Source organism: Puma concolor, chromosome A2 (assembly GCF_028749965.1).
Source record: "Puma concolor isolate L17-30 chromosome A2, mPumCon1.1.hap2, whole genome shotgun sequence".
In the NCBI taxonomy this organism is placed as follows: domain Eukaryota; kingdom Metazoa; phylum Chordata; class Mammalia; order Carnivora; family Felidae; genus Puma; species Puma concolor.
In genome coordinates, this window is record NC_141668.1 from 866,732 (window position 1) to 888,004 (window position 21,273).

At 48.2% G+C, this 21,273-nt stretch overlaps 1 protein-coding gene across 1 annotated transcript in view; it reads left to right on the forward strand.

The window, feature by feature from the left end:
* Nucleotides 1–21,273, forward strand: part of PTPRN2 (protein tyrosine phosphatase receptor type N2) — an 806,499-nt gene that overhangs the window by 315,318 nt on the left and 469,908 nt on the right. The window contains exons 8-10 of the mRNA XM_086680696.1: nucleotides 15,933–16,115; nucleotides 17,639–17,679; nucleotides 20,271–20,650. Of these exons, the coding sequence (XP_086536822.1) occupies nucleotides 15,933–16,115; nucleotides 17,639–17,679; nucleotides 20,271–20,650 (604 nt within the window). The remainder of the gene's footprint in view (nucleotides 1–15,932; nucleotides 16,116–17,638; nucleotides 17,680–20,270; nucleotides 20,651–21,273) is intronic.

Sequence of the window (21,273 nt, forward strand, 5' to 3'; positions counted from 1 at the left end):
CTTGTCATTGCCTTTCCCATCTTCCCCGGCTCAGTGTCACCCGGCACCTCTGCTATGAGCACACTGCAGAAAGTCACCGCCAGCCACTGGGTGGTGGCCAAGCAGTGGCCTCTGCTGGGACTTCTGGGCCCTCTCCATGGTGCTGACCGCCCCTTTCCCGTCTTCTGCTGGCTGCCCCAGCTTATGTAACCACCACTTCCTTCTCTGTCTCCTTTCCCATCTCCCACAACTTAAAACAATCCCTTTTATCAACTACTTCTGTCCTAGCTATTGGCAATGGGAAGCCTCTACGAAAGAGACTTCAATGCACTAGAGAGCCAGGTGTGCTCACAGAATACGACCGGCTCCACGTGTCTGCTAGTGTTCAGGAGCCTCTGTCTCCCCGTCACTTGGTACCTTCCCATTCTTCTTGATGTCCCCTGAGGCACAGGTCTTTGGGAAAATCCTCTTTGATCTCCATTCTCCAATGACCCTTACTAACTGCATAATTTCATTGGCAGTGTTTTTCTGTGCTAACTTGCGATGTTGGTCATCCTTTCATGTATACTGTCTTCCCAGCTGCACTTTATGCTTTAAAAGGAGACATGTAAAATGTCAATCACCAAATAAATAGAGTATTGTTAAATGAACCCTGGGCATGGCATCACTGGGCTTCAGCAAAAGGCAGCTCCTGGCCTTTCCTGCCACTTCTACACCCCCACCACCTCCCCATTATCAAGTGGTTTCATCATTGTATTGCTGGCAGATGAGAACTCTTGTATAAACCTAACGACAATAGTTTTATCACACATTAAAATTAATAGTAATGTCTTAGTGTTGTGATCTAATCGGCTATCACATTTCTCAGTTGTCATAAATTTTCTTTACAGTTGGTTTTTTTGAAGTTCAAAAGAAGAGCCATTGCCTTGGTGGGTCTGTCTGTTCAGCCCCTTTAGATCTCACAAGGGTTCTCTCTCTTCTTCTTTGCTTGTCTCGTGGGGTTTTCACATTCTGGATTTTGCTGGTGCATCCTGATGATAGCATGTCCCTGGTTCCTGTTTCCTGTGCTCTGTACTTCCTGTAAGCCTGCAGTGTAGGAGCTAGCCCAGCCCAGAGGTCTGACCATGGTGTTAACTGTTCAGCAACGAGGCTTCAGAGGTGGTGACAGGGTGCTTTTCTGTGAGGGGGACACTGTCTTGCTGTGTCTTGTGTTAGCATCAGCAGCTGGGGCCACTCAGCCCCCCTGGCAGACTTCAGCTTGTCTCTTTGAAGTGTTCGATCTCTCAGCAAGATGAGCTGCTACCCCACCGCACAGGAGAGGCTCCTGGAACCTTATGCCTTCACCCGAGCACATCTCACAGTCTGCAAGTACATGTTTTGTGCAATTGTTTGACAAATGTTTGTCCCCCCCCCCTTGTAGACCATCAGCTTAGGAAGATGACACATGGCCTCCTTGTCACTGTCCCCATCCCAGCACCCAGCACCCAGCGTGTGCCTGGCAAAGTGTTTGCTGAGTGAATGAACCAGTGGATTCTTCCACACAAATGGCCTCATTTGATTTTCATGTCACCGTTATAAGGCGGTATTATTTTCAACCTCATTTTCCTGATGAGAAGCTGCAGCTCAAAAGTATAAATGATGGCACTCACCCCCACTGTCAGATCACTTAAGACGAAGTTGGAGCTCAGAAGAGGCAATCGTAAAACATTTAGATTTAAACACAATTTGCTTTGTCACTCTGGCTAATTGCTCCTGGACTCCAGTTGAAGCAAGCATTCAGATCCCAAGTTCAGCTTTTTCTGCTTAGTGTGTACAAAAGTATGTTCCTGGCCTCTAGAGGGGGCAGAGTGGAAAAGGTCACTGAGGGGCAGGGGTGTCAGCCGGTGTAGGATGGGTAAAGATTTCTCTTCTTACATATTTAATGAAAAAGAACGAGAAAAGAAAAGGCCAACTTTCCTCTAAATTTGCAGTCCAGGGGCTTCCTGAAAATAACTCTTGGACTCTGTGCACTGGGGTTTAATTGGTGTTCGATAACAGCAGACACCCGGGTGGGCCATTTCACGTCACTACCTGAAAAACTGCCCCTACCATTTGGCCACCCGCCTGCGGTCCCTGTGGAATGTACAGGTGGATTCAGTGTGCCGTGAGCACAGAATCCCTAGGCGCAGTCCTCTGCACCAACCCAGTTGCACCTTGGAAGTGACAGCAAGAGAGTGGGAAGGGAGGGGTGGAGGGCTGCCGTGCCCTCAGGATGGTCAGCCTGGACAGCTGGCCATCCCAGACGCCCTGAGGGCTGGTACCTGGAAGGGCGACCCTGTGGTCACGCGAAGGGCAAGGAGCTCCCATGTGACGCCGAGAAGGCTCTGTCCTTCTGCAGCATGATCGAATCCAGCTTGTGACACTGTCTCACATGCAGCCACAGGAAGACCCACCCATACCCGCCCCCAGAGAAGTGCTCAATAAATTGAGTTACTGACTCAATGTGTACGGCAGATGTTCATTTGGTAAAAGCTTATCATAGAAAAGACACCTCTCTCTTCATTTATTTTTTACACCCTATCTTTTAAAAAAAAAAGCTTTAAAGCAGTGCCAACTCGCAAGAAAGAGCTGTGTGAAATGGGGTGATGGAGGACAGACGGCAAACCGTGTGCCATGTGTGGATTCGAGCTGCACCGAATGCGGCCTCTCCGGTGTAAGGTGGAGCGCTCCGCTGCCGCCCGTGTGTGCACTCCTCCGTCGATGCCGTTCCGGAATTTCCAGATCAGTTTGAGTAGGGATCAATTTGTAAATGATTACTTGTTGGGATGTTTACCAGTTGTAAAATGACAAATGGCCACTGTGCAAAACTTGGGCGATAGGTGTGCAGAAAGAAGTAGACAAAAGTCACTTCAACTTACCTCCTGGGTGAGCGCCACAGGCTCGGTGTGCCTTCCTCTGTGGCCGTGTGTGTGTCGCAGTCCCCCTCTGGGCAAGGGGAGCGGGGTGTCGCCGTCCCTTTGATGTGTTCACCGGGTTAGTTCTTCCTCCAGCCTGGGATTAGTCTCAAGCAAGCCCTGTGAATTCCACTCACTCTTATGTAATATATAGTTCCATGCCCACTTTTTACATTAAAGCTTTTAGAAATTGTGGTAAAATACACATGACCTAAAACTGACCATCTTAACCGTTTTAAGTGCACAGCTCAGTGGCGTTAAGGACATACATGCTGTTGTGCAGCTGTCCCCACCACCATCTCCAGGACATTGTCCTCTTCTCAAACTGAGACTCTGTCCCCATTAGACACTAACTCCGCTCCCCTCCCCAGCACCCAGTGCCCATCCTCTGCTCTCTGTCTCTGTGGACCTGATGGCTCACGGGACCTCACAGAAGTGAAATCACAGGGCAGCTGTCCTTCTGTGACTGGCTTGTCTCACTGAGCATGATGTCCTCCAGGTTTGTCCATGCTGCAGCGGGTGTCAGGATTTCCCTCCTTTTCAAGGCGGAATGATATTCCACTGTATGGGTAACACCATATTTTGTCAATCAATCAATGGACGCTTGGGTTGCTTCTATCTTTTGGCTGTTGTGAATGTTGTTGCTGTGATATATTTAAATTTCTAAAATAACTCTCGCATTGTAAGATTATGATGTGCTTATTTAGAAAGATCCAAGTATTATAGAGTGTACCAAGTGAAATCTGAAGTTTGCTTCCCCGCAGCCAGTCCTTCCACGACTGCCGTATGCCCAGAAGTAGGCTACCACTCTGTGTGTGTGTGTCCTTCAGATATCCCATCCAAAATCAATGACCCATGCACATACCCATACAGCTGTGTTTTTAAGTAGAGGCATAATCATCTAACCATCACTGTATGTAGGTACCACAATACATTTAAATCAGTTCTATGTCTCTATACAGTTGACTCTTGAACAGCGTGGGAATTAGAGGTGTCAACCCTCTGTGTAGTTGAACATATGCACTTAACTTCCGACTCCCCAAAACCTTAACTACTAATAGCCTACTGTTGACTGGAAGCCTTACTGATAATACAAACAATTCATTAACACATATTCTTTGTCTTATGTGTATTCTTGCAATAACGTAAGCTGGAAAAAAGGAAATGTTACAAAATATGTTCATAGTACTCTGTACTACAAAAAGTCCATGTGTAAGTGGATGTGCACAGCTCCAAGCTGCTTTGTTCCAGGGTCAACTGCAAGTCTCCTAAATTATATATAGTTTGTTGATCTTTGCTCTTCACATAATAGCACCATTAACATCCTCATGCATAAATCTTTTCAGACCACAGAACCCTGATTATAGTTTTCCCAGCCTCAATAGTCACTGAGTTTTAACAAAGCCTAAAGTCACTCTTTTTCCTTTTTTTTAAGAGACTATTTTTTAGAAGCTTTAGGTTCACAGCAAAACTAAAGGGAAGGCATAGAGATTTCCCATGTACGTCCTGCCCTCACATGTGCACAGCCTTCTCCATAAAAAAGATCCCCAACTGGAGTGTTAAATTTGTTACAACTGGGGAACCTGTATGGACACATCATTATCACCATAGGTTAGGGTTTAGTTAGGGTTGGCTCTTGGTGTTTTACATTCTGCAGGTTTGGACAAATGTACAGTGGCTTGTGTCCACCATTATAGGATCATACAGAGTAGTCACTGCCCTGAAAGCCCTCTGTGCTTCCCCTGTGCACCCATCTCCCTCCCAATCCTCCAACCACTGAAATTTTTACTGTCTCCATTGTTTTGCCTTTTCCAGAATGTCTCAGTGTTGAAATCACACAGTGTGATTTTGTTTTTGTTTTTTTTTTTTTTACATTGGCTTCTTTAATTTAGTAATATGCATTTAAGGTTCTCCCATGTATCTTCATGGCTTGACAGCTCATTTGTTTTTAGCACTGAATAACATTCCAGTGTATGAATGGACAAAAGTTTAATTTATCCATCACCTACTGAGGGGCTTGGTTGCTTCCGAGTTTTGGCAGTTATGACTAAAGCTGCTGTAATATAAACACGCGTGCGGTTGTTTGTGTGGGCATGCGTGTTCAACTCCTTTGGGTGAATTCCAAGGAGTGTGATTGCTGGATCTAGGAGTTTTATATGTTTGTGGTGTACAGTTAGGCTTGTAATACATTTTGAGTTAATTTTTATGAAAGGTGAGGGTCTGTGTCTAGATTTACCTTTTTGCATGTGGACGTCCAGTTGATCCAGCAACATTTGCTGCAAAGACCGTCTTGTGCCGCTGTATTGCCTTTGCTCCTTTGCAAAGATCAGTTGACTATTCTTATTTGGGTATGTTTTGGGGCTTTCCAGATCTGTATGTCTATTCTTTCACCAGTACTATACTGTCTTTCTTTCAAGTAGTGTCAGACCTCCAACCTTTTTCTTCCTCCTTCAATATTGGGTTAGCTGTTCTGGGTCTCTTCCTTCTCCATATACATTTAGAATCAGTTTGCCAATATCCACAAAATAAATTGCTGGGCTTTTGATTGGGATTGCATTGAATTATAGATCACGTTGGGAAGAACTGACATCTTGGCAATCTTGAGTTTTCCTATCCATGAACATGGAATATCTCTCCAGTTATTTAGTTCTCTGATTTCTTTCATCAGAATTTTGTAGCTTTATTCATATAGATCTTGTGAGTATTTTGGCTAAAGTCATTCTTTCCATTCAAGTCTCAATGATGACAACTAAATTATGGAAACCACCTTAGGGGATGAATCATATACAGTTTTATAAATAGTTAACTAGAGCCGGTGACAAATAATATGCAGTGTGCCCACTGGTAGAAGCTGCCAATCTAATTCTTGCTCACTGATAATGCTCAAAACCAAACCAAACAGGAAACAAAGCCTCTAGCCAGTCTGTTAGAATTCTTTCTTTATTATCTTGATTCCACACCCTGGGGAGCCCAGACTAGGAATTAGGAGAATTTAGTTAATATTATCGCTCTGCTTACTTTTATTCTGGGCATTTCTTATGCCAGCTTCTTCCCAACATACCTTGTTATTTTTTCTATTCAGATGTCTTACTGTATTATAGGTTGAATGGCCAAGGTAATGAGTGTTCTCATCCCCTGCCCCCCAAATCTGTACTAAAATGGATTCTATTGTGTTGATATGGAATGCTTATAGGGATGGAAGTCTGAAACACTTTCCTTAACTATTGGCTGTGCAATTTCCTAACTCTATGACTCTTAGCAAGTTTACTCATGAATTTGCTCATTTACAGAACACCTGCTGAGCACCAACCAGTCAGATAGTCTTTCTTATTCTCTTCCTTCATTCAAGATCAGAGTGTTGGATATGTATGTTTTGGGGCCTCTTCCTGTTTGAACTTTCCATGATTGCTAAGACCATTCAATTGCCGGCTGTGTTGTCTATTTCCCCATTTTGTTGATGGTGGGAGTCCCAGCCTGGAAACTTATACAGGGCGAAAGTATACCCTGTATCCCTCAACCTCAGGAGGGCACTGAACCAGAACTTTTATTTTCATGGTGACAGTGATCAATTATAATAGTGAAAAACCAGATTCAAGTGCTTCTATTGCCCTGGAGAATATATGCCCACAATTTAGGGTCATTTTCACTTGAAAGGAAGCACTTGCTGCCTTTTTCATTTTTGAAAAAATACATTCACATTTGAGTGAAGGCCAGTGTTGCCCTAAATACTTTTGGTTTAAAAAAAAAAAAAAAAACAGCACCAAGGGGCATGTGGGTGGCTCAGTTGGTTGTGTCTGACTCTTGATTTCAGCTCAGGTCATGATCTCAAGTTCATGGGTTTGAGCTTCTCACTCATTCACGTTTTCTCTTTCTCAACACAAATAAACAAACACAACAACAGCAACAACAACAACAACCAGGACCAAATTGACCATTTAATTACTGGAGTAAAGAGGCTGCCTCTCAGAGTCTGCCCCATGAGGAACTGTTGATAAATTGCTGTGCCCTGGCTTCATGCCCTTCCCTGGGGTTTATGAGCATCTTCTAGAACCTACGGAAGAAGGTACCTGTGTTATCAAAGTAGTCCACATCTCAGTTAAACTTAGTCCCACATTTGGTATAAGATGCCTGAACCCTTTATGTTAGCCTATCACCATGTTGTGTGGCCAGCAAACAGTCCGCTTTCTCCTGGGGGTGGGGGGTGGGGGGAGAAGCAAGAGCAGGGCAGAGGAGTCTCTGGGTGTCGCTCTGTGGCTTACACAGCAGGAAGATGGTGCCTCTTGTTTTGGCTTCTGACTCCACCCTGCCCGCCCAGCATCCCTGAAGTGAACACACCTGGTTGCGTTGCTCAGATGTACAGGAAGAGCAGCTGTGTAGCTGTACAGGAAGAGCAGCTGAAGTGCAGGGACCCTGACTCTGCATGGCCCCATCCCCTGCCTTCCTCCTCGGCTGGGAAACAGCTTCCCTCAACTTCTGTGCCAGCAAAGAGTCACTGTTCAGATTCGAAAGGAACCTGGGGGGTCACGCAATCTGCCCTCACATGAGAAGTATCTTCAATAGCATCTCTGGCAGATGAACTGTCAGCCTTCCCTTAGGTACCTATGAGTTCATTACTTCCCTGTGAGGTCCATTACATGAGAAGCCAGAAGCATTTTCTGGAAAGTTCTTTACACAGAATATTGAGTTGAAATTTGCCTCTCTTATATGGAGAGTGGGTAGAGCACCTAGAGAGGACTTACTGCAACCGTTTGTTCCTGCCACCTTCCACCAGGAAGACCTCCTAGAACAACACAGAACAAGTGCATCCTCCCTGTCGCCTGCTGACCCTCACATATAATGCCATCTCCCTGCCACATTTCTAACCTGAATATGTCTAGGCCGCCTCCTCTTATCATAAGTCAGTTAACATTCTGAGTGTGCAGACTCCTGTTAATGTGAATTTCAATGAAACATCCTTTAGAAAGCAATCTGACTGCCACCCCCATCACCAACTGAAGAGGCACAATTAATGCCAAACCTAATTTTATTATTTTTTTTTGGTTCTTTGTCTCAGTGTTACATGTAATAGAGAGACTGGGTGATGATGATAGTGACAGTGATGATGATGATGATGGTGATGGTGGTGATGGATGATCGTCCTGATGGTGATGATGGTGATGATTGATAGTGATGATTGTGGTGATGGTGGTGGTGGTGATGATGATGATGATGATGGTGATGGATGATGGTGATGGTGATGATTGATAGTGATGGTGATAGTGATGATGGTGATGACAATGGTAATGATTGTAGTGGAGATGATGATGAAGTGTGTTTACACATGGCTAAATTGTATACTTTCATATATGCATGGTGGTAAAGGCATTTAAGAGCAAAAGCTGTTATACATGAATCACATCTTCATTAAAGCAGTTTTGTAGTGAGGTTATCTGCACAAAATTGCTTATTCTCTAAAGCTTATAACATTTTGTCTGGGGGACCCTATTAAGACATATAATTTCAGTAGGTCAGGCTTGCAGCAGTTGTGCATGTGACTTGATCTCCTACTCCAGGCCTTACATATTTGATGCCCTGACATTTGTGTAATTGCTCTGCTAGAGCCCACTTGGAGCATTGAAAGCTACTTAAAATGTCATTATAAGCTGGCCGGGTCTTGGAATTATATGGTGCAGTTGATGGAACAAAAGAATGTTCCACTTTGATGCGCGTGGTATTTGATTGTGCTCTGTGCCATGGTCCCTTTTCAATCCACCAGGGCTAGCTGGACTTTTAAAAAAGGATTTCTTGATTTCTGTTCATCTTCACATGACTGACAGTGGGTGCCTTTGAGATAAGTCAGTGTGGTTTACAGTAGTGGCATGGGAGATGATTTCTGATATGTGTTAATCGTTCTCATCATAAGCCGCTCAGCCACTCGAATCTACCATTGCATACCTAAGGTTTTTTTTTTTTTTTTTAAGTTATTTTTCACTAATGAAACCTGAAAAGTTTCTTTTTTAGGTGAGAGGGACAATGTTTGGAATTATATTGTATTATTCCATTTTGAAGGTGGATATTTCTTATTACAGTCATTCTAAGAGATCCATGGAAAGTCTCTCCTGATCTCTGGTCTTTATCTTAAAGATAACGAGTTTGATCATGCGGTCATCCGTTCCTGTTCTTTTCCAGATAATGAGACTAGACTGAAGGAAGCAACAGAAGGAAGAGGTATGGCACAATACGAGTTTCTCCGAGTTCTTAAATGTTGGGACAGATTATTAGCAGAGGAGCACAATTCCACGTTCACTGTATTGATTATTAGAAATGTGGTAGACAATCTACACGCTTTATTTTGTTTTCACAGTAAACCCTTCAAGTGGGAATTACTGCCTTCCCACCTCCCCCATCTCCCGTACCCCGGATTCGTTTTTCCACAGCCCTTATCAGCACCAGACATTCTATGTATTTATATTTTCAATTGCTTGTTTTCTTTCTCTTCCGGTATGGATGAATGTTTCATGAAAGCCAGGGCTTTGTTAACTGCTTTATTCCCGCACCTGGGAAGTCGCTGGGCATAGAAAATGTGCAATAAACATTTATGGAAGGAAGGAAAGAATGGAAGAGCGGAGGGAGGGAGGAAAGAGGAGAGGAAGGAATATCCCATCTCTTGAACTCTCCTGTTTAAATGTGAGTGTCTCTGGGAGGCACAAATCACTCACGGATTATCAGTCACCTTAATGAGACCTAGAATGAGTCACCCACACTATGGGCAACAGAGACGCTGCCTGAGGAGCAAGCCGGGTGGGGGTGTGTAGGGACACAAGGGAGGGGGCATTCGGACATGTGGGGACAGGACCAGACCATGGACTCATACACAGAAGACGGCACGAGGGAGTGAGGGATGCAAACGTTGCCACACACAAGCGGGGACGTGAGAATCTAGCCTGCTTCACAGCTTTGTGCGAGGCCAGTTGTGCGAGGCCAGGTTGCTGTAAACCAGGGTCGGAATAATCACCGTGGTAGTTCTTGTACTGCTTTACACTGCACGTCCGGCACGGTAATCGGGTTGTGCTCCTCCGTCTGGAATTGGACAGTGGCTGGAGACAGTGGGGCCCTGAGAGGAAACGTTCTGCCCAGGTAGACAGGAAGCCTTGACTCAGGGGCTTAACTTGGTCTGAAATGTTGTCACAGGGGAGGTAAGAGACGTCCTCTGCCTGCTGCTGTTGGATGCAGAGCGGGGTGGGGCAGGGATTCCGTGGTTGGAGCCCTGTTAGCACACACACCTTGGCTCTGCGAGACGAGGGTGGTGTGAGAGACCGGGGCAAGCCCTTGGTTGGCCAAGGTGCTTGGGAATGGAACGTTTTTGTCCAGTGGATTTCCTGGTGAAGTTTGCATTCACCAGAGACACATTTTTGATTCAACACTTGTTAAAAATTTCTCACACATGTATCGATCCGTTTCCTGCCTCAGCGGATGTCGGGGGCGTCATGGTGTGCGCCCAGGGGGCTTGTGCACAGGGAGCAGCAGAGCACTGTGACGGGCCTCGGCCACCTGCAGTCTGGCTCCTACTTTTAGGTGCCTGCCCTTTCGCCCCTTTTATGCCATCGTTGCAGCCCCGCAGACAGACCACTTAGAGTGGGTGCGTTTATGCTGCCACAGGCCTAATAAACAGCAAAGACAAAGACTTGTGCTTACTTTTTAGCTTAGGTTATTTTTTCATGTTTTTTACTGATTTTCTTTTTTTTTTTTTTTCCAACGTTTATTTATTTTTGGGACAGAGAGAGACAGAGCATGAACAGGCGAGGGGCAGAGAGAGAGGGAGACACAGAATCGGAAACAGGCTCCAGGCTCTGAGCCATCAGCCCAGAGCCCGACGCGGGGCTCGAACTCACGGACCGCGAGATCGTGACCTGGCTGAAGTCGGACGCTTAACCGACTGCGCCACCCAGGCGCCCCTGATTTTCTACTTAAAATGTATTCTTGACGTTTTTAATGAAAAAGTTTTGCTCAGGGTAACTCAGACCCCAAAATTTATACAGTAAGATTTTTTCTCAAAAGATATAAATTGGGTTTATCTTTTTAAAAAATGAGTAAATTAGGGGCGCCTGGGTGGCGCAGTCGGTTAAGCGTCCGACTTCAGCCAGGTCACGATCTCGCGGTCCGTGAGTTCGAGCCCCGCGTCGGGCTCTGGGCTGATGGCTCAGAGCCTGGAGCCTGTTTCCGATTCTGTGTCTCCCTCTCTCTCTGCCCCTCCCCCGTTCATGCTCTGTCTCTCTCTGTCCCAAAAATAAATAAACGTTGAAAAAAAAAATTAAAAAAAAATAAAATAAAAAAAAATGAGTAAATTAATTGGGTTACCTTCATTAGAAATTAATAAGAATTTTTAAAACTTTTTTAGTAAAAACTAAGTTTTATATTCTTATAGTTTAAAAGTTTTATAGTGACGGTTGTCAGATCTAAGTTTGTCAATTTCATTGTTAATTTCTGAGGGTAAAATGTAGGAGGTAATTTACAAGTAGATTTAAAGTTTGGAGGTTGTTTGGTTGAATTTCAGGAAAGACATTTGCCTGCAGATGGGGTAATAACTGACAGTTTGGGGAGCGTGTGAGCTCAAATACTTGTCTGTTTTAGGAGGAAACTGGAATCAGTTTTTGGGTTGTGCTGTCATTTGATGTTCTTGCAGGGTCTCTGCAGTTGGTCTGTCCCATATGTTGAGTTTGCTTAATACTGTCCAGTCGTCAAGTCTCTCTGGCTGTGTGAGTGCGAATCCTATTGTAGCTCTGAAGCAAACCATGCCTTTAATTCTCTATCCTTCCTCATGGTGATTCGTACTCCTAAGTTCTCAACACAAGGAGTGCCCAGTACCAGTTAGTGAAGTGAATAGGTGAATGGATGGGTGGATGGGTGGATGGGTGAGTGGGTGGGTGGATAAGTGGGTGGGAGATTGGATGGGTGGGTGGGTGCATATGTGGGTGGGGGGGTGAGAAGTAGGTGGGGGGATGCATGTATGGGTGGGGGGATGAGAGGGTGGGAGGGTGGGTGAGTGGGTAGGAGAGTAGATGGGTGAGTGGGAGAGTGGATGGGTGGGAGAGTAGATGGGTGGGTGGGAGACTGGATAGGTGGGTGGATGTGTGGGTGGGTGGGTGGATGGGTGAGTGGGAGATTGGATGGGTGGGTGGGAGACTGGATAGGTGGGTGGATGTGTGGGTTGGTGGGTGGATGGGTGGGTGGGTGCATATGTGGGTGGGGGGGTGAGAGGTGGGTGGGGGATGCGTGTATGGGTGGGGGGATGAGAGGGTGGGAGGGTGGGTGAGTGGATGTGTGGGTGGGTGGGTGGGAGAGTGGATGGGTGGGTGGATGGGTGGATGGGTGGAAGGGTGGATAGGATAGGTGGGTGGATGGGTGAGTGGGTTGGTCGGGTGGAGGAACAGGTGAGAGAGTAGATGGGTGGAGCCTGGGGTCTGACTTTAATAACTGAGTTTCACACGTCTTTAAATGCACATGAATACTTTGGCAAAGAACCGTCTCACAAAGCGCAATCTTACGTTGAATGTTGAACCAACTGGGAGGCAGCATCACTTGGCACAAGTAAGCGTTCTGGGGCACACACGGCGTGTTCTCTGCTTCTTGCTTGCGAAGATGCTGAACTGTAGCCGGAGCTCAGCACGGACACCCCAGCCTCTGTGTTCATGATGGGTCGTGAGGGACGAAAAGCAGTGGAGGGCTACATGACTCGCGACCATCAGCGCCTCATCATGGTCATACTTAGAGTTGTCACTCGTGGTGCTGCCCCACGGAAGTGCTTCTCAGGCCTGGCTCACTTGTTCCCATTTTACACAGAAGGGAACTGAGCACCAGTGAGAGTGAGAGTAAGAGGCTTGCCCCGACCACACCCTGGGAGTGCCCGTGGGGAGAGGAGTCCGTACCCGCGTGGGCCGGATCTGTGTGTGCAGCCTCATCAGCTCTCAGCTCCCTGAAGCAATGTTTGGACGCACGTAGCACTCTTTCTCCTAAGCGGCAGAGTGCACGCTTCCCCCCCAACCCCCCAGAAAGGGGTCAACTTTTCTTCATGCGAATCTGGCTCGGCAGCCCCGGGGGCGGAGCACCATAGGGGCCACGTAGTGACTGGTGAGAATTTTAAATGTGTTCTTAGAAACCAAAGTCTCCGCTACACTTATCACCGAGAAAGGGGAAACCCCTGCAGATTCCAGAATTGTGAGGCTTGAGAAAGTGGACAGGAATCCAGTGCTGCCAGCAGTGGGGTTCACGGCCGACACCTGGCAGTTGCCTGTGCTAACGGGTCCACGCAGAAAGCAGACACGGCCTGGCGCCGTGCTCCTGTCTGCCTCTGTGGGTGAGGCCCCTGCGCTCTTTCCTCCTCCTGGGCCAGCGCTGTGCCTGCCGGTCCCTCAACGCCGTGGGCCCCGCGTCCGTCTACCCCTGTGTTGCACGAGTGGTCGGGTCTGCATGTGGCGAGTGACTGTGGTGTTTTCTTGCCACGGTTTCTGTCAGGATTGTTTCTCATTGTCACCGTGATGAAAGGAAAGGCTGCTGGAGTGGATTTGGCAAATGTGGGTCACCGTGGACCTTCTTTTTTCTGCAAGTGCCTTTTCAGAGCAGACGCTTGGCTTCTGTTTGGTGTGAGGGCAGGGGCCCTGCTGAATCATGAGCGCTGAGAACTTCTCATGCCTGTTGGCGGGCAAGAGAGGGAAAGTGCTACAGGGAATTACGTGTGCAACTCTAGTTTAGTTCCCAAAGATGGAAATGTTAAAAAATACAAAAAGCCTAAATTTCTTAATTTGTAAGAAGCGGGGAATGATGCCCCCCCAACTTAGTTCAGAGGATCGCCTAAATGAAGCCATGGGAAGTGTGAACTCTCACTAGGTCACTGTTCTTCGGGAGCAAAGTCATGAGAATAATCATCTTACATGAACCTTCACTTAGGAACCAGTGACACATTTAGCCAGCATTAAATACTCAGGAAAAAAGCCAGCCCCCTGCCCCCACGTCAGAAACAGGACTCCGTTAAACGTTACGGTTACGGAGTGAGATTTACGTATCATGAAGTGTGTGGATGCCGAGCGTATGAATGAGTGTGTTGACACGTGTGTGCACACATAACCAGTGTGCCATTAGACATCCCCATCATCCCAGGGAGTGTCTTCCTGTGCCCGGTCTGTCTCAACACCCTGTCCCCTGCATAGGCCCCACCCGGTCCTGGAATCACCTCCTACTGAAAGAATCATGTGTGTTCTTCAGTGTCTGGCTTCTCACTCAACATAATCCCCTTTGGATCCGTCCGGATGTTTGTACGTGACCATAGTTCATTGCTGCTTGTGCAGATAATGACAGATAGTTCGTCCATTCTCCTGTTGATGGATTTTTGGATTTTTTTTTTTTTTTTTTGTATAGCTATTACGGATAAGGCTGCTAAACACAATCTTATACGCCTCTTCCATGGACATAGGTTTTTGAGCACATTTTCTAGGTATATGGAAGGAGTATATTCTATTATAAGAAACTGCCACAGGGGCTTCCTGGGAGCTCTAAAGCTTTACTCCTACCAGGGATGTACAAAAGTTCCTGCTGCTACATTTCCTTTGCAAAATTTGTTCTCAGTCTTTTAAAATTGAGTCATATTAGCAGGCATGAAATATGCTGACTGTGGCTTTAATTAGCCTTTCAATGATTAGTAATGGTGCTGAGCACTTTTCCATGTGCTTACTGGCCACTTGTATATTTTCTTTTCTGAAGTTTCTGTTCAGTTCCTTTGCCTATTTTCATTGGAACGTCCCTTTTTATTATTATTGTTGATGTTATAGGTGTTTTTAAATGTATATTCTGGATAAAAGTGTTACGTCAGAGTTTTTTGTTTGATCATCTTTTGAAAAAATATTTCTCTTTCTCCATTGAAACGCCTTCGAATTAAGGCAGCTTTGTTGAAAATCGTCTGCTTAGGGTTGTCAGGATGCCTCATGTAAGACGAGTGTGGTAACCTTACAACAGCACGGTTCCGTTACCCTCTGGTGGCAGGTACTCCCGTCGACCTGCTTTATAAACCCTGCGTTAGACGTGACTGCTTCCTCCTGGAATAGAGGCGTTAGGAGGAAGACCGTCGTGCGCGTGCGCCCACCCGGCCGCCCTTCCGCTAGCCTCCAGCACTTCTCACAGGCCTGTGTTTCCAGCCGGTGTCATTCCCTCGGCGTTTCGTGTCCTGCAGGTCTGCTGGTGACAGATTAGCTTGGCTCCTCGAATGATACGGACATGTCTTTCCGTCACCCTCATGCTGGAAGGCGATCTTCCCTGGACGTGGGCTTCTGAATTAGAAGTTTTTTCTTTCACACTTCAAATACGTCATTCCTGTGTGTGTTATCAAACACCTGATTATAAATATGTGAAGGCATCACTCTTACCAGACACGCAGTGTGTCTCGCGCCCTGCTCTGCGCCAAGTCAGCCACTGCCTGCGTCGCGTCGCAGCCTCTGGGGGCCGTTGGGAGCCGTCTCGCCCTTGCCCTTCCCAGGAGATGCCCCTGCGTGGCTCGCTCTCGGGTTGGTTCTGGGGTCTGCCGGGTGCCTTGGCTTTCACACTTAATGCTCTTCCCCAGTTTGGGGGAATTGCCGAGGGTTTTTCCCTTCCCCTTCGGCTTTTGGGTCCCATTCTCTCTCTGTCTCCTTCTTGCTCTCTGGCTGTGGTCCGTTGTGCCTAAGGTGGCTCTGCAGGTCACTGAGGTTGCACGCAGTCTTTTCAGGTTTTACTCTGTTCTTCAGAGAATGATAGTTCTTGTTCTCCATCCCGGGACTCACTGACCCCTTGTTCCCCATCGTCCGGTCTGCTGCTAGGCCCACGCAGTGAGTTTTGGAATGGCCGATACTGTGCCTTCCGTCGACACAACTTCCACTGCTCCGCTTGGGGTCCCACCGCTCTCTGCACCTGCTGGGTGCCCGCCGTGCCGTTTGGGGTCGCTCGTTCATCCCTTCGTTCCGTGTTGACCGCTCCTCCCCGGTGTCTCCTGTGCTTGCTCTTGTGTGTGCCCCCCAGAAACACTTATCCAGAGTCTCCTGAAGGACCTGGGAGAGCAGCCGGACCTCGGCGAGGTGGCCCGCGCGATTGCCTCCGCCATGCGAGCCGTGGGGGCAGAAGGGGAGCCGCGAGGTGCCGAGAAAGGAGCCGCGGGAAAGCCGAGAGAGTCCGGCGTTGGCCGGCAGGGTGGAGGCGTGCCAGGTGAGGCTCCCGGCCCCAGGGTCACTCAGGTTTGCGGGGCTGTGGGGCGGGATGGGGCCGTGCAGAGGCCTGGCTCACCGAGCGGTTACACGTTCCTTCTGCTGAGGAGAGGTGGATTTGTAGAAACGATTTTTCTCCGTTTGAACTTTTGCCTCTAAAAGCCTTCTTAACAGGCTGAGCCTACCAGAGTAATTATGTTGAAAGGCAAATTGCTCTCTGTGCTGAGGTTCAGAGTTAGAAAAAAACAGGCCAGATAGAAAGTGTTTTTGTTTGGATTGTGTGGGTGAATGGAGTCAAATATTTGAATAATACAGTGAAAAGGCTCCATTTGAATGTCTGCTTGAGGCTCAGAGCCACCCTGTGAGGCTGCACCAGCGAGAGAGCAGAGATCCCCCCACCCTCCCAGGGTGCGTGCACATGCGTGCACACACGCTCATATATGCACACATGTGCACACACACGCACACAATAGGCACACACGCACGCACACACGCGTACATACACGCACGCACATGTGTGCACACATGCATGCAACACACGCACACATGCACATGCACATGCATGCAGTGCACACACACGTACACGTGCGCATGTACACTCATGCACACCTGTGCACATGCACATGCACACACACATGCGTACATATGCATGCACACGCGCGTGCACACATGTACATGCATGCACATGCATGCACACACATATGCACGCGTGCACGCACACGACAGCTGGAACCCTTGGGCTAAGGGCTGAGCAGGTCAGGTTTCGTCTCCCCTGATGACTGGCCTTCTCTGTGACTGACTGCTTCTCAGAGTCTCTGGACCTACACGAAAGTGTCTAATGCAGTGCCCTGCACACAGCAGGCACACATAAAACATGTGCCAGAAACACAAGTGAAAAGGTGCATGTGTCTCTGCTCTGTGGGCTGGGACAAAAGCATGCTCGGAAGCTGGAGTCAGGACACCACAAGCTCCAGCAGGACGAGGCTGTGTGTTAGGCAGTCAAAGAATAAAAAGACTGCTGCCTCTCTGAGGGTGAGGAGGGGTATAGAAGGTGCCTGGGCATTTGGGCTTCACGACTTCTCGGGTTACGCACCATCGGGCACTGCCGGTAGGGTATTTAGAGAAACCACCATCAGCGAAAAGTGATGAACTGTAAAGACATCTTAACTTGAGGTGGTTTGGTGTAGACGCCTGACTTTGCTTTTCTGTCACTATTAACTGCTGCCGGCACTGGTTTCTTGCCGCGAGCTAACTCTGACGATGACACACAGATCCGTGAGGCTGGTAATGCGATTTGTTACTGACTTCACATCTGTGTTTTAGCTGGTAACCCCCTCCTCTTCCATGAAGCTCATAGAAGGCTAATATTGTACTATAAACAGAAAAAGTTTGCTTGATAGTAGAAATTAGGCCGACATCATTATGCCCGCTCTTCTGTGAAGGACTGTCTGTGGTCCTTTGGTGTGGGCGTCACCTGCGATGACATTCTTGACAAGGCTTCTGATAACGCTGTGTCTTCCACAGATGACAGAGTGCAGGACGGTGGAGGGAGAGCTTACGAAGAGGTAAGACGGAGCGTCTCTGCGTGTTTGGTTCACCTCAGATCTAGAGCTGGGCTGGCCATCTCTCTGTTCGTGGTTTGGGAACATACGTGATATAGAAAGGTTTTTTTGTTTGTTTTTTTTCAGAAAAGGATGGAAAAAACTCTCATAATCCCCAAATAGGGGAAAAAATATAAAGAGTGCATACAACATTGTGTATATTTTGATACATAGTAATATCTGCTTTCAGATTATGTACTAATACCCATTGTAGGAATATGAAAAATATAATTAATACGAGTAAGAAAATCAGCATTCCTTAGAATTTTCCTACCTGGACCGATTACATCAAACGCCTGCTTTATGTCCTTGTGACTGTCCTGTGTGCACTGACTCCCGAGCTCCACGTAGCAGGGACCTTCACAGGCTCTGGACAGTTAGGACTGCACTGTCTAACGTGGCAGCCAGTGGCCACACGGCGGCTATTTAACCCTGAATCTAAGTTCATTAAAATTAAGGAAATAAAAAACATGCTTCCCGACTTGTGCTAGCCCACATTCCAGTGTTGCTTCGTAACGAGGGCATCGGATGGTGCCGATACGGAACATTTCCATCATCGCCGGAGGTCCTGTTGGACAGCGCTGGTTGGGAAGGCAGTCTGAAGCAGGGCTCAGTCACAGGTACCCCCACTCACCGAGGGGTTCCTACTTAAGAACCTTTGCTCATTAGCACAAGCCTTAAGGATGCAGAAGATCAGTGTGTGAGCGATGATACACACGATATGTGGTTCTGTTTTTTTGTAGAGTGGAAAACAATTTTTGGTTTGTACTTCTCTTTCCAGATTACTTCAGTGGTTTTTGGTTCGATGCTGTTAGCAAGTAGCAGAAGAGAACATCAACAGTCCTCTTAAATGTCCATCAGAAATGGGGGGATATTCTGTGTCAGTTGAGGAGGGAGACGTGGGCCTAAGAACGTGTTTCTTGACTTAGGAAGTGGAGGGAATTTTACAGCGAAGGCCGAGTGCGGCCAAAGCCAAGGCTGCTGGGTCTCCCCAGGGCACACACTTGAGTCCACGTTGACTCTGTGAAGACCCCAGGGTCCTTATACCCTACCTTTCCATCCTAAACAAGTTGAATTTTGATTCATTTCTCTGTTACCTGGGGTATGTTTTCAAGCAACTTTTTTCCAAATGGGTATTGAGTGTTGTGTTTTCTGAGCTCTTATTTATTAGTATCTTTTGTTTCCTCTTCTCACGGAACACAGTTTAAGCAAAAACATAATTCTCTTTCCTTCAAAAGCCTGAGGAGAGTGTTCCATCCCTACTTAGTAACTGAAATGCTACGTACAGCCACCGTTCAGGATCCAGATTCGAGCAAATGTTTTTACCAAGATACTGTTTTCTTTACATATTTCAAAACACAAAAGGAAAAACATCATGTACAGTTTTTAGTTAAGAAGAGAATGGAAAGCATAAAGTAAATTCACTTTTCCTTTTTCCATCCGGTATAATCCAGGGGATGTGATTTCATGCGGAAAAAGGACATACCTTGCAGAATGAGCAGGGGTCTCTTGCTCTCGTATGCAGGAGGAGGTGCCCTGGGCGTGCACTTCGTGCCCCAGCAGCAGGAGTGACCATTCGCTTCCCTTGGAAGCAGGCCGGAGTCTGAGAGGGCAGTGTGGTCCAGTGGTGGCATCCCTGACATCAGTCAGAGCTGCACTCAAATTCTGGATCTGCCAATCAGTGCCTCAGTGATCTTGGGCAAATTATTAACCTCTGTAGGCCTCGGAGTCTATGGATTAGAGGTAAAACTAGGCCTGCGCTCACAGGCTGGGGTGACAATTAAATGAGCGAATGTGCACAGATCGTTGAGCACAGTGTCTGGCATATAATCAGCCCTGTGTGTGTAAGATGATGTTCATCTGGCGAGATGTCAATTAAGTGGTTCTGAGGGCCCTCTTGTCCAGGAAACGGGGGTCAGGACGGGCAAGCCTTTGCATATGACGACCCAGCGTCCCTCAGGGGGTGTGAGGATGCAATCACGTGTCCCTGTGACCGCTTGGTCCTGGTGTCTCCACTTCCCTGTGAAATGGGGACGAGCATGACATCGTGAGGACTCAGGGGGTTCACGCAGACCAGGTGTCTGAGAGAGAGCCTTTGTACATTGTAAGAGCTCAGTAGATGCAAATAGTACTGTCATTGTCAGAGGCCCGCTGTTTCCAGAGGGGTAGGATGGGGTCTCAGAATCCACGTGCGCTCTCTTTAAAACTTTAGATGCCAAACGCCTACACTGATTTTATAAAGTCAGATTCTTGAGGAAGGTGTATGTGACTGTGACAGAGCGAGAAAGACAACCAGAGACAGAGACAGACAGACACGGAGACAGAGACAGAGAGACAGAGAGAGAAAGTGACCAAGACAGAGAAAGTGAACCAGAGACAGAGAGACAGAGACAGATGCACTCACTCACCGTGAGTGATGCTGATGTGCGCGGCCCTCGTCCTGCCCTGGCCGACCGGATGTCTGAGTGCAGCTGTGACAGAACTGCTCCCTCCCCTGCCTGCGGCTACCCGCCCATCCCCCTAAACTTCATCTCACGGAGCCTCCTTTCTGCCAGGTCAGTCGTTTGAGCCTCGAACTTGGGGACCGCCTGCCGGACCCTGGGTCCCAACTCTCTCCTGCCGTACCCCCTCTTTCGGAGCCCTTCAAAATGGAGGCAAAGAAATCAGAGGCCGCCGAGGCCCCCCCGACTTGGGAGGAGGAGAGCGCCGGGGTGGAGGACGTGAGGAGTCAGACCTACTCCAAGGAGCGGCTGCAGAGGCCGCTTCCCGCAGAGCCCGGCACGGGCGGCTTCGGCGGGTTCCGGCCCTGGGTTCCCCGACCCTCGCAGGAAGACGCCCACCTCACGGCCGGAGCCCAGGGACGCCCCACGGAAGGCCTGCGGCTGGAGGTCAAGCCTTCCCAGGAGGACCACGGCTACATTGTGACCGGAACCGAGTGAGTAGAGGCCCTGGTGTTCCGCCCCCGGCGCTCATTGGGTGGGTGGAGTGGGGGTGCCCTCACCCTGCCCGTCTTCACCCAGAGACACGGGAGGAGGCATTCCTGGTACCTCGGGGGCGGGAGGCCGGCCGGCAGCCAGCCTGTCGGTCACCCAGTGTTCTGACCCAGGGGCCTGAGCTTCGGGGCCGTTCTCCACAAAACAGAGCCCTTCAGCCCTCCGACCTGCAGCCCAGACCACGGGGCACGTGGACGCAGCGGCCCCGGGGAGCGGGTGGGACCCGCACCTGTGCTTGCGCAGCCTCCTTGCCGGTTGAAACTCCAGAAAAGTAGTCCAGGTCTTGGGGCATGAGTCCTCCTTCAGAGGGGAAGACATGGCCTTAGGGACGGGTGCTATTCCTTCTCCCCTTTCTGACCCACACATATCGAGGGGCCCTGTGCCCACAGTGTGTACCTGGCGGGTGACACACGGGCCGCCCCATTTTCAGGTCATCACACCAATGACCCTGGCTTTTGACGCTGTGCTTTGTGAAACCGTTGTGTCTTCTTCAAGTAATGGAAGTGTGTGGCTGGCCACGTGCACACAGGTGTGTGTGCACGTGTGTGCAGATGTGTGTGCAGTC